The sequence below is a fragment of the Phalacrocorax aristotelis genome, chromosome 2 (assembly GCF_949628215.1).
Source record: "Phalacrocorax aristotelis chromosome 2, bGulAri2.1, whole genome shotgun sequence".
Classification (NCBI taxonomy): domain Eukaryota; kingdom Metazoa; phylum Chordata; class Aves; order Suliformes; family Phalacrocoracidae; genus Phalacrocorax; species Phalacrocorax aristotelis.
The window spans coordinates 116,035,927-116,051,743 of NC_134277.1; the positions used below are offsets into that span (position 1 = coordinate 116,035,927).

A 15,817-nucleotide genomic window follows, 5' to 3' on the forward strand; every position below is an offset into this window, starting at 1 on the left:
TTAAGCTGAAATATCAATTAGTTTACTACCAAAAATCAAGCTAAAAAAAAAACCCAACGCAAACAAAATACCAAACCAAAAAACTAGTGATGTAGGAAGTCATCAAAAAATCTGGGGCAGGGATATCCTCAAAGTGGTCAGGCTCCTTAGCTCATCCCATCTTGCCTTGTAAATATATACACTGTTTTGCAAGTCTCCAGGAACAGATTATTTCCCTGGAATAGTACAGCGATATTGTATTTTACAGTTTTACTTCTTGAATGTTGCTGGTATCGGTGGTTTTGGGTTTTCTGGGGGGATTTTTTTGTTTGTTTTTGATTTAAGGATTTCACTGGTATTACTATTTTTACATGCATTCCATTGTACCAATGGACTACACACACAGGTTAATATTAAAAACTTGTTATGTGGATCAGGAAAAAAATGACATTCTGTTCTCTGAAGCAATCTTTTGAACTCTGCAGCCTTAACAAAAGCTGACTATAGTTTTTAGCAAATATTTTACAGTATCCTGAGGGTAGTAAAAGAAGATAGCCTTTTTGTGTAACTGAAGTACTATTTCAAAGCCACACCACAAGACATAATGCTTCAGACAAAAAAAAAAAAGAAAAAAAGAAAAAAGTAGCTTTGTAAATCCAATGTCAACTACAACAAAAAAAAACAGGGCATGCAAAATAAAGTCAGGAATTATGAATGCATTTTTGTACTCTAACAAAACACCTAAAGAATCTGTCTATTTTAAACTTGATGTCATTGCATAAGCAAAAGTGGAAAGGGCATGCATCAAGAGGGAAAAAGTGCTCACAAACAATAATAATGCATTAAAGGTTGCTAGTCTTTCCTATCAGGGAAGAAGGAACAAAACAAAACAAACAAAAAAAATCCCGACAAACCTCAACCAAGAACACCTTATGCACCACATATGAGAGTAAATAAAAACTTAAAACTGGGATTTTGGCGGCGGGGTGGGAATCTTCTCAGCAAACATCAGATACTGGATACCAGAGAATAAACTGTCAACTTGTCACAACTAAAAAAAAGATGTAAGAGGTTTAACTCTCAGAACTCAGAGAAATTTTTCAAAGCAATATTTAAGAAAATGTTGGGTTGCAGGCAGAAAAATGTGTTATTACTCTATTTAAAACTAAATTTTCTAAACAGCAACAATAAAGAGCAAGAATACTTTCATTTCCTAACCAAATTCTTTCTGCATGTTTAGATGGCAATTAAGCATTCCCGACATCTCAGGCAATCCTCATTAATATAGGCACAGGATATACAAGATCCAGTGTTTCAAGGCTAACTGTAATTGAACATTGTGACAGTGTTGTCTTAATCTCCAGCAGGTTTCTTAATTCTGTGTTAGACAGAAAGAAAAGTCTTACCAATATCTTCTTTGAGAAGGTGCATGTCTGCTGATCCTCCATATGTGGAATAAGGAGCCCTGCAAGCAAAAAAGGCATTTGGTGCCTCTGTAGGAGATGAAAAGGGGCCTTTTTTTTTTTCTTTCTTTCTCTTTTTTTTTTTTTTCCCTCTCTCTTCAGGCACAGATTAGGTCACCTCCTTCTTGACTACCTACTGTTAGTTAGAGGAAGATTATTTTTTCCTCTAGTTTTTTCACAGAACAGAGAATAAAACCCAGCCATAGAAACAGGCAGGCTGGAAAGTAAATACAAGAAGAGCAGGAAGGAACAACACAAAGATTTTTGGGCTCTCCACAGAAAATTAAAAGGTCAAAGAATGCTATTTCAACGAAAGATGCATTCAAGACTGAAGCTGATGGGTAGATCCCCTTGCTGACCAGGAGGATCAGAAGACATGACCCAACTCAGAAACAAGTTTCACTTCAAATGAAGACTGTGGAATTTAATAAAAAAAACCAAAAACAAACCCACAACCAAAACAAAACAACAACAAAAAAATCCACCACCACCAGCATCCATCTTTCTGAAGTTATTTTAGCCAAAGGATATAAATCAACTTAAAATTTTCAGAACAGTGATGTATCTAATTTTCTTTAACGCTTTGAAAAATTAAAATGGAGGGTCATTATCCATCATGAAATTATGTCCTCAGTGGTCACTCACTAAAGCAATATGAAAAAAATACCAAGTTAGAAAACAGATCTGCACAATATTTACAATGGACAATTAATCTGTTCTCAACCCATATAAAAACATAATTCAAGTATATTACAGAGTGTTCCAATGTGTGCTGGTTTTGGCTGGGATAAGGTTAGTTTCCTTCACAGCAGCTGCTATGGTGCTATGTTTTATATCTGTGACCAAAACAGTGTTGGATAACATTAACAATCGTAATCATGTTTTAGCTTTGCAGAGCAGTGCTTACGCAGTGTCAAGGCCTTTTCTGTTTCTCACACCGCTGTGCCAGCAAGTCAGCTGGGGGTACACAAGAAGCTGGGAGGGGGCACAGCTGGGACAGCTGACCCCAACTGACCAGAGGGATATTCCATACCATATGATGCCATGCTCAGCACACAAAGCCGGGGGGAAGGAGGAGGAAAGGGGGGATGGTTGGAATTACAGCATTTATCTTCCCAACTGTTACACATGACGGAGCCCTGCTTTCCTGGAGACAGCTGAACACCTGCCTGCCTATGGGAAGCAGTGAATTAATTCCTTGTTTTGCTTTGCTTGCATGCACAGCTTCTGCTTTACCTATTAAACTGTCCTTATCTCAACCCATAAGTTTTCTCTCTCCCATCCTTCTTGGGGGGAATAAGAAAGCAGCTGCACAGTGCTTAGCTGCCTGCCTGGTTCAACCCACAATTCAAGGTTAGTAGCCTTGGTGCTTGAATTCCTGTATTGGGTGCCCTGCTAACCTTACAAAACATTCTTACCCTCAGGACAGAGGACATCAAACACAACCCACCTTAATTTTACAGAGAAAGCTGGGTCACTGCAGTGAAGTGGAAATGGGAAGGAGTGATAATAAGGAAGGATGGCCATTACTGCCCCCCTGAGAACAGAGCTGTCCCAAAGGGCAGATTTGTGTGGGAAGAAAGGAGGAGCAACTACTCTCAACTACCGAACTCCCTCACCAGTCACTTAAGCAGTAACCACTGCCTTGTTTTACCAGGATTACAGGAAAGAAAAGATGCAGTACTTAACCAATGTGAACCACAAAAGATTGCCCAAAATCCATTCTCCAGTTCTTCAGAGAAACTGCCAACCAGACTACACCAGTTTAAGGTAGAAAACAGTAACCTTAAAATGGTAGCTATGTAACTTTCTTCAGGCTCATGAGAAATCACTTTTGCACTTACTTCCACTGAGGATTGTTTTCAGCTTAAATCATAATATTTCTTTCATATATTACCTATTTCAGTCAAACAGGAAACTATGTTCAAGTTTAACCAAAATATATGTAAGGAAAAATTCAAATATCATATCCAAATGTGTAAACTGATTTAGTGTGCACATCACTTCCACATATAGCACCAAGTCAAATCTCAGAATCAAACGTATCCTCCATCAAGCAATCCTGATCCACGCATTTGCTGATACTTACAAAGATCATCTACACTTAATCATGTTTGCTTACACCCAGGCATTAACTCAGATCTCTAGAAAGGCAGAAAAGTCTCTGTAAGTCTATACTATCTTTTTACCACTTCAGTTATTTGTTTCCACTCTCTTTACAAGTCCTTTCTTAAAATTGATGAGTATCATTTTCAAAAGAACATGTCTCCTTAGTGGTATAAAATGGAAGAAGTATCCCTGTACCTCACAGGTCATTATTTAGAGCATTCCTTTGTAGCATTAATGCTTTTATCAGTTCCTATCCTCAAGGTCAAAATTTTGTTCTAGATCTGGCAGGCAAGCAGAATTTTTACAAAAGGCAAACAACTGCCTTTCCTTGTCTTGGACGTAAAGCATATTTCATTTTATGAAAATTGAAAACATATGCTTTGCACGTTTGTATTTCTTTTCATATCAGAAGTTAAAGGAACAGATGATTTAATATTTAAGTTCTCATATTTGCACATTAGATTCAAGTACTTGGAAAGTAAAAAAACAATTTCAGTGCATTACTCTATAAAAATTCCAATATGGAGCTTCACGTAACCCATCAACCTACCAACTGAACATTTAAATGAAGCGTAAGAGGGTACAGTTCGCAAATATTCAGCACACACTGCTTCTCTAAACACCAAGTCGTGGAACAAAGCATATTTTTAGCCTCAATCTTAATTTCTGTCCTCTAGAAAAACAGATCATACTTTCCAAGGTCTGGACCTAAATCTCTGCACATTACTTTGAACACCATTGTCTCCTGTCTCTGTTCTATAGAATATGTTGCATTAGATTCCTTGCTGTTTTCAGATGAAGTTCTACAACACCCTGAAGAGACTTGCTTTTTAAGATGTATGACAGCGGATCTGAAGAAAACAAGCCAACTCAATTTTGTCTTACTATACCTCTACGAAATTAAGATAATCTTATGTTTGAAGTCTGCTCAGATAACTAGATGAACTGTACCAAAAAAGAGAACGGTGCAAGTACAGCTACTAAATATTTCTTCTACAAATGGAAGTTGCATTTATTTTACTTCTATTACAATCAAATAGTCTTAAAGCTTGTTAAAGATTATATTAAGAAAAACAAAAAATTAATCTATTCATTACCGCAATCCTATGGGAGAATAAGGATGGTAAGATACATCTTAAAGGATTAAATATAAAAAAATAAACCATATTGTAGAAAACAAAGACTAGTTTTATTGTAACACCTCTCTAAATATAGCTCAGGAAATGAAAGGGTTAGAATACACAGACATTATTGTAACATCCCAGCCTTTGAGCCTCAGATACTGTAAAGACAATTAAAAGGACATATGTCAAGCTGAAAAGACTAGGAAAATTCAATAGGAGAAAAGCCAGCAAAACAAAGATAATTTATCATGTTGTGAGTCAAACTAAGCCAATCTCTTCTTCCCCCTGCCCCTTTGGTTACAAAAAGAAAAAACAGATTCTGTACATACGTTAAGATGGCCTGGCTAGACAGATCTCCAAAAGAATCAGATCTCACAGTAGAGAGCCCAAAATTGCACCTTTCAGGCATTTAACTCTTTTAAAAAGTATAACAAAGTGCAAGTTAAATGTTCCTTGCTAAGACTAAAAGCATGACTTCCCAACTTTGCTCAAGGTAAAGAAGAATAATGAAACTGCTTCTCTTAATAAAATGCACCAGAAACTTGAAATAAAAATAATTTATAGCTATTAACTATAAAATTTTTTACAGACACTATAAATGCTAATTTAAGTGATTTGGCTGTGTGTAGTAAGGCTGCTCTCTGCGTATAGCAGAAATTTCAACCTGAACAGCTTTCAAACCACATGAATCTTTTCTCTGTTCTCAGAAGATCACTCAGAAGTACATAAACACCGTTAAAAATGAAAAAAAAAAAAAGGTCCAGCCATTCAGAATCAACATTTAAGAAACTCACTGTGGTTTTGCAAGCAACACTATTAATTACAAAGTGTACCTTATTTATTACATCCTTTTAATCCCCAACCTACTGAGTATTTGTATGAGCAAAATCTGGTAATTCAGAAGTCAATTTAGTGAATTTTCCCCCCTCCAGATGCTAGCGCAAACTCTTCTAGACATAACTATGTCTCGTCTCCACAGTAACTAATGTCAAGGACAGTATTTTACAAAATGGCTTAACAAATATTTGGGTTCCTCTATAAGTTTTCACAATACTAAAAGTAGTTCCCCCTCCTTGTAAAAGAATAACAGAGCAGTACCTTACCTAATGCTTTCTTGGTTAAAAACTGCAGGCATTACTAAAATGCCCTTTCAACACAATAAAAAGCCTACTCTGAACTCAGTGAAATCAAAGTGAATTAGATTCGTATGAAGTGCTGAAATATATTAGATATTATGAAGCTGTTAGTTTCACATTTAAAAATTAAATACAGTGCTCCCTTGCATTTTCCAGAAATTCACACAGAAAACAAGAAACAAATCTCTGCTATTTTCCCTAGTATTCTTCATTGATGACCCATTCTTTATATTCTAAAATTTTGCTAGGTAAATAACTTAATTTTTACTGTTGAATACCTAGGGGAAAAAATATTACTTTCCTAATTTGGGCCGAAAACAAGAATATTACCAACGTAGTCAATAAGTTACAAAATCTATTTGTATGAATACTGTAGAGGAGAGCTACACAACCCCTCTTCAGTAGTTAACCAGAAAGTTAGTTATTTCTTCTTGTCAAAGATCCTAGCAACCCTTCAGTCAAGTTCTACAACTGTATGAGCAAAAATTAAGTTAGCTTTACTGAAATGAAATGGAGTACTCTTATAGTCCTTTTAATACAGTTAAGATACTTAATCATGCATTTTAACCCTGTTGGTAAAATGTGTTTCAAAGAGGCAACAGCTGAATTACTTCATAAATGTTAGATACGGTTCATTTATCATTCTGTGACTAGGCATTCAAGCACCTAGATTTGTATCGCTTTAGGCCAATCAAGGATATGTTTATCAATTTAGTTCTCACAAGCTTTGATTTTGAAGTATTTCAGTACGGATGTAAGATAGTGTTCAGAATTCACCTGGTTCTATTTTAGTTAATATTTTCATTTATATAATTCATGTATTACATGAAAAAATTGCAATTTAGCAAGACCACCAGTTATATGTGAGAGGGGGTAATTTCATAAGAAGCTTATTACAGAGTCTTCCTTCCTAATGGCCTGGAGTCCTCTCCCTCTGTAGCTTCCCAGCTCCAGCCTTTCATTTCTCAAGGATTATCTGACATGTGAATTATTAAAAACACAAAACAAAACACAACCAAAACCTCCAATTGTTTCACTATCAAGTTGTGTGATTCTACAAGACAGACACGCTCTTCCTTCTCACTTTGTGTCTTGTTTTAAATGGGACACCTGCATTTGGTAGCTAACAGCAAATAAGGGTAAGAACAAATAACCAAACTAGTATTGCTGCTTAAATATTATGGTGAAAATGAGTGCATCCACAGGAAAATCTTTGTTTGTCTCAGAATTTGAATGATGCAGGAATAAATTTGTTGATATTAATTTTGCACACAGTCTGCCAGATGCACCTCCCCCCAGAATTCTGACATTTTAAGAAACTGAGATTTTGCACATCAGTAAAGGCAAGTTCATTCTCCCCAAAACACCTGTATTTTTACTGAACAGTTGTTCTATTAAAAAAAGCAGAAATTTGTTTTAACAAGAATCAGCTTTACATATTAAGCCTGTCTGCCACCATTTTTTCCCTCAATACTGAATGACAACCTAGTAGAGGTTCTACTTTCACAAATCCTTTACAATGGCAACAGTGTGTATAAGTAATGATTTTTAGACATGTTCATAAAAACACAGCACTGCAAATTCAAAAGTAATTTCTTCAAGAAGCCTTAAGCCTTACTAAAAGGGTATTACTTACTATGATCAGCTGCTTATCACCATCTTTTCCTGCATCTTTTAGCTTCTGAATATGTTCCTCAGATGGTAGGAAGTTACTGCATTTGGATGCTAATGAAGGATTTGACAATGGAACCCTTGAAACATAAATATATTTCATGTTAAAAAATAGACTACTTAAACATGTCATCCTAGATACTCAAAGCCGTTGTGATTACTGTAACTAAGCTTTAATGAGATGCAAATCCAAGTTAATTTCCCAAAACACAGTCCTATATATTTTAATTTGTAATTCAAATAGAAAAACAAGGAACTAAAAGGATTAACCAAAAAATACAGTTTGTGACTAGCCTAATTACAGGATATTCTTTTTAATAAAAAAAAAAAGTATTAGAGTTATAATCAAATGGGGTAGGTTCGTCACACAAGTTTTAGGTATCACACATCAGGCTGCCAAAGTAGACCATGTAAATATTCCCACAGATATAAGTGGGCAATGTCTTAAATTTCTCAAATTCAATTCCAACTTATTCTCTTCTAATGGCTGGCAGTGAAGGGAGGGAGAAGAGGACTGCGAAATAAGTGGATGGATATCACTGGAATCTCCCCCACTCAGTTTAAGTTTCCCCTTGTCACAACTAAAAGAAACACAGGAAAGTACTATAATATATCAACAAAGTTATCCTGTGAACTTGCTACTATATTCAGGGGAAAAATAACATTAATTTCAGGTTTGGCTAAAACTCATGGAGATCACCAAAGAAAAAAACACACAAAAATATTCATATTTCAACTAGGCATTTACATATTTTCTGTTTCTGAGCAAACTAAGGATATAGGGCCAAACACTTCATTGTAGTAGGTGCTGTAGTACATGTAGCAGGTGAACTCAGTGAGCTTTTTCAAAGAGAAAAATTCTTCAGACTTTTTAAAATAGCATTTTTTGTGCTAGATCAGAGCTAATTTTTTTATTCCTGTCATATATCCCAAAACGTACATTAAGTAGCTACTTCAAGGTTTGCCTTTTCCCACTGCAACCTTTTCTCACAGAGCCCTGAAGAAAGCTACACTGTAGACATGTACATCACTCTGTGTTATGGCAGGAGTACCACAGAAAGTCTGATGGCTTAAATCTTGGATAGCATATGGAAAGCAGGGCAAGAAAGCTCTCACAAGAAAATTTACATATCCAAATAATAGTAAAGCAATATGGGCTGTTCAGCTAATAAAGTTAATAAATTTGAGTAGATACCATAATGCTGTTTGGCAGTAGAGAATAAAAATACATAAAATCAAAGTTATTGTAATATTTGTTGAAAAATCTAAAAATATTCATTTAGCTAGTTTTACATCTACCTTATCACCCATCTTCTGTGAAATTCCATAGCAGTAGAGTTTTTAAAGGACTGATTATTCAGAATTATTAATCTCATCTCAGGCAGATGTACTGAAAATGTACTGCATCATTTCTCCTTGTCTCCATTATGAACACAGAAAACAGTATCAATATACTAACCACTGTGCCACCTATGTTGCTGTTCAAGGTATCAGGTACAAAGAAATTATTGTCTTTAGCTTGCCATTGGTTAAAAGCACAGACTGTCACAATTGTTCAAAAACTATAACAGTCAACATGATCAAGGATAAAACATAAATTTAAACTGTTAGTAGTAAGAACAAGAGTAATTTTTTATATGGCAGCTGACACCTTCAGTTCACAGCAATCACAAAACAATCCCAAATTAAATCCCCCCCTTCCCCACCTAAAAGATTCCATACAAGACTCCCAAAATTTAAGGATTAGAAAACCCTTCCAGAAGTAAGTGAAATAATTCATAAGAGAAAAATCGTGTGGTAAACCCTTCCCATACACTCTGGTTATCATCTCATTTGAGGAAGAGACCATTACGGATGTTTTCCCAACTCTAATTATACTTTTTAAAATAAATGTGCAGTTACAAATATCTTGCTGAATAATTTTGTAACAAAATAAAAACACCCCTTAAGAACTGAGTAAAATTAAAGTCTATTTTTATAAAGGACAAGTCACTTATTTGAAACTGAAACAACAGAACAGTCTTATAATAAACCTCTCTTAACTCTATGGAAGGTTACTGTAATTTCATAATGTATGAAATACTATACCTGTTCTCAGTTTCAGAAGTTGGATTTGTAAGTGAAGTTTGTGTCACCTGCTTGGGAGCCAAACCTAAAATTAATCAAAGATTATAACTTCATTATAAAGTTTTTAGTTGCAAAGCAAATTTCAGATACACAAAAAGTGATTTGCAAAAACATATTCAAGACAATGTTGCAGTTTGTTCATGGCCAGTCAAAAAAAAAAAAAGATACAAACTTGAGGTAGTATTCAGATGTTTCTCCTTATATACTTAAAAAAATATGCAATTTTCTTCAACATTTCCACAGCGGTTCTGCAGAGCAGTTTGCCAGCAGCTAAACAAGTACGTGAAACTACACAGGAGTTTAAATCTGTGTATACCAACACCCATATACATAGCTCTATGTATAGTATTACAATCATAAATGTATAGTATGCCCCCAGCTGAGGCATGTTCTACAACACTTCAGGAAAAGAAACAATGAATAATGGCAAAAGAAAGAAAAACATTTTTTGCATTCTCTAACAGTACAAGTAGAGTATTTTGCCCTTCAAAAATACCCTACAATGGCAGGGGAAAAAAAATTTAGTAAAGCTACATAGTTAAACAGTGCACCCAAAACCAGGTTCAGACTAAAAACCAAAACAAAACCAACACACACACCCCTCAAAAAAAAAAAAAAAAAAAAAACAAAAAACAAACAACAAAAACCCAAAACTCAAATCAAACTAAAAACTCAGAAGCAAAGGATGAAATATCAAGAGGGAAGTTAATGAAGAGATATGTTAGTGATCCATCGATAATATTTCTTAGTCAAATGTACTTGAGTCAAAATATTCACATCACACCCATCATAAGGTCTGACAAACTGCATTCACAGGCTGATAAATGAAGACTGGGTAATAAAAACAGGAGAGTGATTACTCAACTAATAATTTGGTCAAGACCAAGTAGAACAATTTAGGAGAAAGAAATGCAGAAACTTATTCAAAGGAAGCAGTAACCAACAGAGAATCCTTAACAGAAACTGATCCAAGAGAAGAATCCAACTGAAATACGGAATACTTTATTACCTGGAAAAGGAAAGGATTTGGTTGGGGGGTTTTATGTCTGTTTGAAAAGTTGTCACTTCACTTTTCTCAAATGGAGTATATTTAAGCATTAAAATATTCATGTATAAAATGCAAAGATGCACTAAAAGCAGAGCTAGCTAGAAGAACAGACACCTGTCTTACACATTACACAGCTCAGAGATAGAAGGGCATTCTCTGCTACTAAGAGGCCATGGGGGTGACACACAAGGCAATACAAAACCCTAGCGAACAGTTCTAATCCCAGAAGTTTGGTTCTGCACCAACTGCGCCTTATTCTGTGAAACACTCCTCTGAAAGGAAGACTTACGCTTCCCATGTAACTGGTCAGAAGAGGAGGAAAAATCAGGAGTAAACAGTTACCTTGAGGTTCACTTTCTCCAGGTTCTTTTTTTAATTGTTTTTGTGGTTTAGGAGCTGTAACGCACTTGAGTGGAGAACTTTCTGGACTCGATTCCAAATGTAATCGGAAGTTCTAAACAAAACAGAAAGCATTAAATAAAAAAACCCAAACTATTTAATGTCTCTAACCTATTCACAAAATCACTCAGGTAACTAAGTATTAACCTTGAATATGGCACCATTTTTCTGATTCCTACATTATTTTAAGCAAACAAAATGCAACTGATTAGCTAGTCCATACTTAAGTTTGTGCTATTAATTTTGCAAAAAAAATTTTTCATTGTATATATAAGCTTGTAAAATACATCCTATAGAACACCTTTGTCCTTAAAATCTTAAATTTTAATACAAGCTAATTCAGATAGAGAACACTTCTTTGCCTCTCATTTCTTTTAATACCCCTTTTCAGAACAGAGCAGCTATGCAACGTTATGTCATCAGGAAGTGTACACATATCCATCTGTACAACCTCCAGCTCCAGCAGGAAATCTTTTTGATCAACATTTAGGTAACTACAGAACTTAAGAGCATAGAACAGGTTCATTTTCCAGCTAAGTATCATCCCATCTATGACAACACACCAGCAAAGGATCTTTAACACATTTGAAAATTTTAAGTTACTGTAAAATAAAGTCATTGTTAAAACAAACTGTCTGAGCATGGCACTCTCAGAAAACAGAACAGATTTAGAACACCCTCCCACCATACACCATAATTAAAATGACTTACCTCATCTGGTCTTGGCTCACACAAATGTTTTGTCAAATTACGCAACAAACCATTTTCTGCACCTCTCTTTGTGGGCTGTTTTATTTCTAATGTCACTTCTTTAGCTCCAGCTCTTTCAGATGAAGGATCTGATTTCTCCTGTACACAAGTTGCACTTTCATTCTCAGCGAGTCCTGTTAGTGACAGCTTGCCTTGTGCCTTCGAAAGCTCCGCTTCTGTAGCTATTTGACTTGGCTCTGAAACTTCAGGGTAATCTTTTAGCAAAGAAAGCTTGGGGGCATTTGCAGAATTGAAGTTACTTTGCTTCATGTTACTAGCTTTGAGTAATTTAATTTTGGTCCATTTAGAGTTTTTGTTTGAGGAGTTATTTCTACCATTCAGTGTGCATTTGACAGGCATTCCTTTTTTGCTAGGGAAAAAACGTTTGCACTGAGTACTTTGACTAGATTCTTTTTGAGTAAGCGTTTCACTTTGTTGAAGCTGTACGTCAGCATGCTTTTCTTCTGTTTTGCTATACTCAGCGTTAGGGGAATCTTTTTTCACCTCTACAGTATCTGACTCAATCTCACCTGCGATTTCTTCACAAAGTTCAAGGATGCTTACCCTTTTGGATTTCGCCTCGTTCTCTGGCTGATCGGCGACATTTGTTTCACTTACAGATGGCTGTGAAATCTTTTTTGGTTTTGTACTGTTTTTTACGTTCTGATGCGTTTGTTGCTTTTCCTTAGTTACTGTCTTAGAATTTGGCTTCAGAGAATCTGTTTCCACTTTCTTTGTGTTGCTAGGAGCAGGAGATACAGGGCCCATTCGGTCTTTCTTAACTTCCTCAAGACTCTCATCAGGACGTAACGATGACCCTTGAAGGTTGTGCTGAAAGCTGTTGGAATTATCATTTTTATTGTCTGCTTTACATTTCTTCTCTTTTAGAGAGCTGGTCACTTCTACACATATTTCCTTATCGTCATTTGTACTGTTTGGCTTTATTTTTGTGTTTTTCTGTTCTGTTTTCTCTCCAGCAGATTTAAGTGCTTTTGCTGCAACACTGTGAGCATGTCTTTTTGCCTGGCTACTTTGTTTAACTTCCAAAGCTTTTTCTTCTTTAATTTCTCTATTGCGCAGGGATCTTGCTGGTACATGTACATGTGTTAACTGCTGCAGTCTCTGTGATCTCCTCATTACTGGCTCATTTGGCACAATTATGCATTTTGACTTAGGAATTTCTTGCACAGATTTTTCCTGGCATACCTCCTTATTTTTTGTAGGCTTAGGCTGCTGTTGGACCTTTTTGTCACGTATTGTTTTATTACTCGAGTTGAATCCTGACGATCTTGTAGTCATGCGCGTTGCTAGTTCAGGTTCATTGGTGTTGCCACTGAAAGATTCAAATAATTATTTGTTCAGCATCCAGAAAATAGAATTTGTCGTAAGACTCTTCTTGTTCCTACTACCCTCTGCCTCTAACTTTTTTATTATTTTCTTTTTTAAAAACACTAGATCTTACACTACATCATTTTCTCTAGAATCATTCTGAAAAGACTTCACTTCCACCCAGTTAATCTGAAGTGTAGTACTTAATGTTTTTTATGCACAGCAAGACTTAACTATAAACCCCAGATGAATGCTTTTTAACACCTCTAGCCGTTTTGAATTGTTGGCACTTCTGGCTTTCAAATGAAGTATTAGCTTATACGTATTAAGATTTCTTTTCACTTCAAAACCCTTTTTGGAGGAAGTCTTTCTGGATTTCGAGACACTAACATGATCCCAGAGAAAGAACTCATAGCAGGTAACATACTCAATGATTTAAGGCTGATCTTCCCACCAGTACTATTTAACTATTTAGCTGTATCTGTAACTCAAATTCATTCTGCTTGGATTGTTTCTGCACTAATTTAGTGTAGGAACATAACCTAGCACAATTACATATTCTTTTGTCACTGACCTGTTTGATTTGACAGAGGTTTTGAGTACGGTTTTCTCCTGCACTGCACACTGATTAGGTTTTGATTTATTTGAGACATGTTTTGTGTCTGACACCTCTTTTTCCTTCTTCGCCGATGACGGTTTGCTGTTCCTGTCCAGCTTTGGACGTTTAGCAGAAGGCTCTACTAACATAGACTTCCTTTTCTGAGCTGCCATTTCTGCAAAACACAGTAATTGATTCAGCTTTCAGTGTCTCTGTCAACTGTTGTTACAGCGTCAGTTAATATAACCAAAGATTTGTGTATTTTACAAAATAAGGTAGCTGATATTCACTTTTCCTTTTAGAGGCAGACCATGCTAACTGTAATCAGAAAGCAAATCACCAAAGCAATCTCAAATCAAATCACATTTATTTTACTTACAGGTTTTTACAAGAGGCAATCGATGTTTAGGCCAAAGTAACTTATCAAGGTGTGCCAAGAGCATTCCTTATGTATATGCTTACGAACAGGATGTTTCATGCCACCTAGGAAAAATATAAAATGTTCATGCAGTAAGCACTTTATTAACTTCCTTGTCAGACTCTGAATTTGGCATTCCCACCCTCTTCCATCCCTTCAAACAATACTTAAAGTTTCTTTGATAATCCATTAAAAAAAACCTACACATTTTATTTCCATAGCCAACAATTTTTGGCATTTCGCTGTCTTAAGCATCACCCTTTCACCTTTTGAAAGGTAGCAGATATAGTACCATTTGAAAGGAAGTTTCTCAGCCTTTTGCATTTTTCCAGAAAGTAGTATGCTGCTTTCTTTCATAGCCCACAAAAAAGTGGGCCTCCTGTCAATTCTGTGCCTCACAGCAACAGTGAATAAATCCACTAGACTCTACTGAGTTTTGTGGCTGCTACTACAGACACCAGCAACTGGCTATAACTGTTCTTTCTAATATGACTTCAGCTACAAATCAGAGATTGAAAGCCTAGAAAGTAGCATTATTTGAGACGTTTGCCTTGGCCAGTTGAAGATTATGTCTTCATGAGAACTGAAATGTTAGCAATGCAGAAGTTAAGTTGCACAACAGTCTGAACACTAGCAGAGATCCTCAGTAAAAGGTCTTCACAGATTCGATTGATCATACCTTTCACATCTATTTGTGGCTTCTGAAACTTTTCTCTTATTCAAAGACACAGGTTTTGTATTATGGCATAAGTAATAATTGTTCAGCAAAGTTTCATTAATATCTTTTTAAAATTAAGTTTACTGGAAGACTCAGGCTCAGAACTTCCATATCACCTTTTAGGATCAAGAATTATCTATTAATTTTTGCCACTGACAGACGGACAAATATTTCTGTAACAAAATTATATTACTTTTCAAACCTTAACTAATCTGATGTTAAAGTTGACAGATTTTAAGGTCAAACAGAAACTTTAAGTTACTAGTTATATAACACAGACCACTTTCGTTTCATTACAACTACAGTGAGCCTTCCAGTATTGACAAATGCATGTCTTCCTCTAACAATTTGAAAGATACCTACATTAAGCTCCTTTTAATAATTATTTATTATTCAAAAGGAAAAAGTGCTGTACTTTTTCTTCTTTCAGACTTTAAATTGTCCTTAACCCCATTTTCATTTATCCACTCTTTTAGGAAGACAGTTCTAACCACACAACACTGATAATGCTCAAATTCCAGACACCAGTGCTGTCTTCTGACTTTCTCCTTTAAGCAAGCTGCACAAGCAGCGACTCATATTTGAGAGAGAATTAAAGAACATATCCAGGGACGAAATCCCTAATAGCACTTTCCGTAGTGCTATTTCCATGTCTCTCCCTAAGGAGCAGGTAACAGAATTTGTATGCCTTACTTTTATCGGCTCAGAAGCTCCATGACACTTAGCAAGCCTAGGGGTTTCCACTAGTCAAAAGATTACCCGTCAGAGCCACTCACACTGAAAAAAACAGCTCTAGTTGCTGAATAAGTCTTTGGTCTTACGTTCTCTTAGTTTAGAGCACACCATTGACTCAGAATTTGAAAGCACCATGACACACACTGTATACACCTAGACCTTCTTGGGTTTTTTCCAGACACATACAGATATCACTGTCACTCTCAGCCACAT

The 15,817-nt window shown here is 35.8% G+C and overlaps 1 protein-coding gene across 3 annotated transcripts in view; it reads right to left on the bottom strand.

The window, feature by feature from the left end:
* ESCO1 (establishment of sister chromatid cohesion N-acetyltransferase 1) overlaps window positions 1–15,817 on the bottom strand; it is a 33,943-nt gene that overhangs the window by 17,000 nt on the left and 1,126 nt on the right. For all 3 annotated transcript variants that reach the window (XR_012659178.1, XM_075084805.1, XM_075084804.1), the window contains exons 2-7: window positions 14,113–14,216; window positions 13,710–13,908; window positions 11,768–13,139; window positions 11,000–11,111; window positions 9,571–9,634; window positions 7,448–7,562 (exon numbers count right to left, since the gene is read on the bottom strand). Coding sequence is in view for 2 of the 3 variants with exons in the window: in XM_075084805.1 (XP_074940906.1) it covers window positions 7,448–7,562; window positions 9,571–9,634; window positions 11,000–11,111; window positions 11,768–13,139; window positions 13,710–13,906 (1,860 nt within the window). In the remaining variant the exon portion in view is untranslated. The remainder of the gene's footprint in view (window positions 1–7,447; window positions 7,563–9,570; window positions 9,635–10,999; window positions 11,112–11,767; window positions 13,140–13,709; window positions 13,909–14,112; window positions 14,217–15,817) is intronic.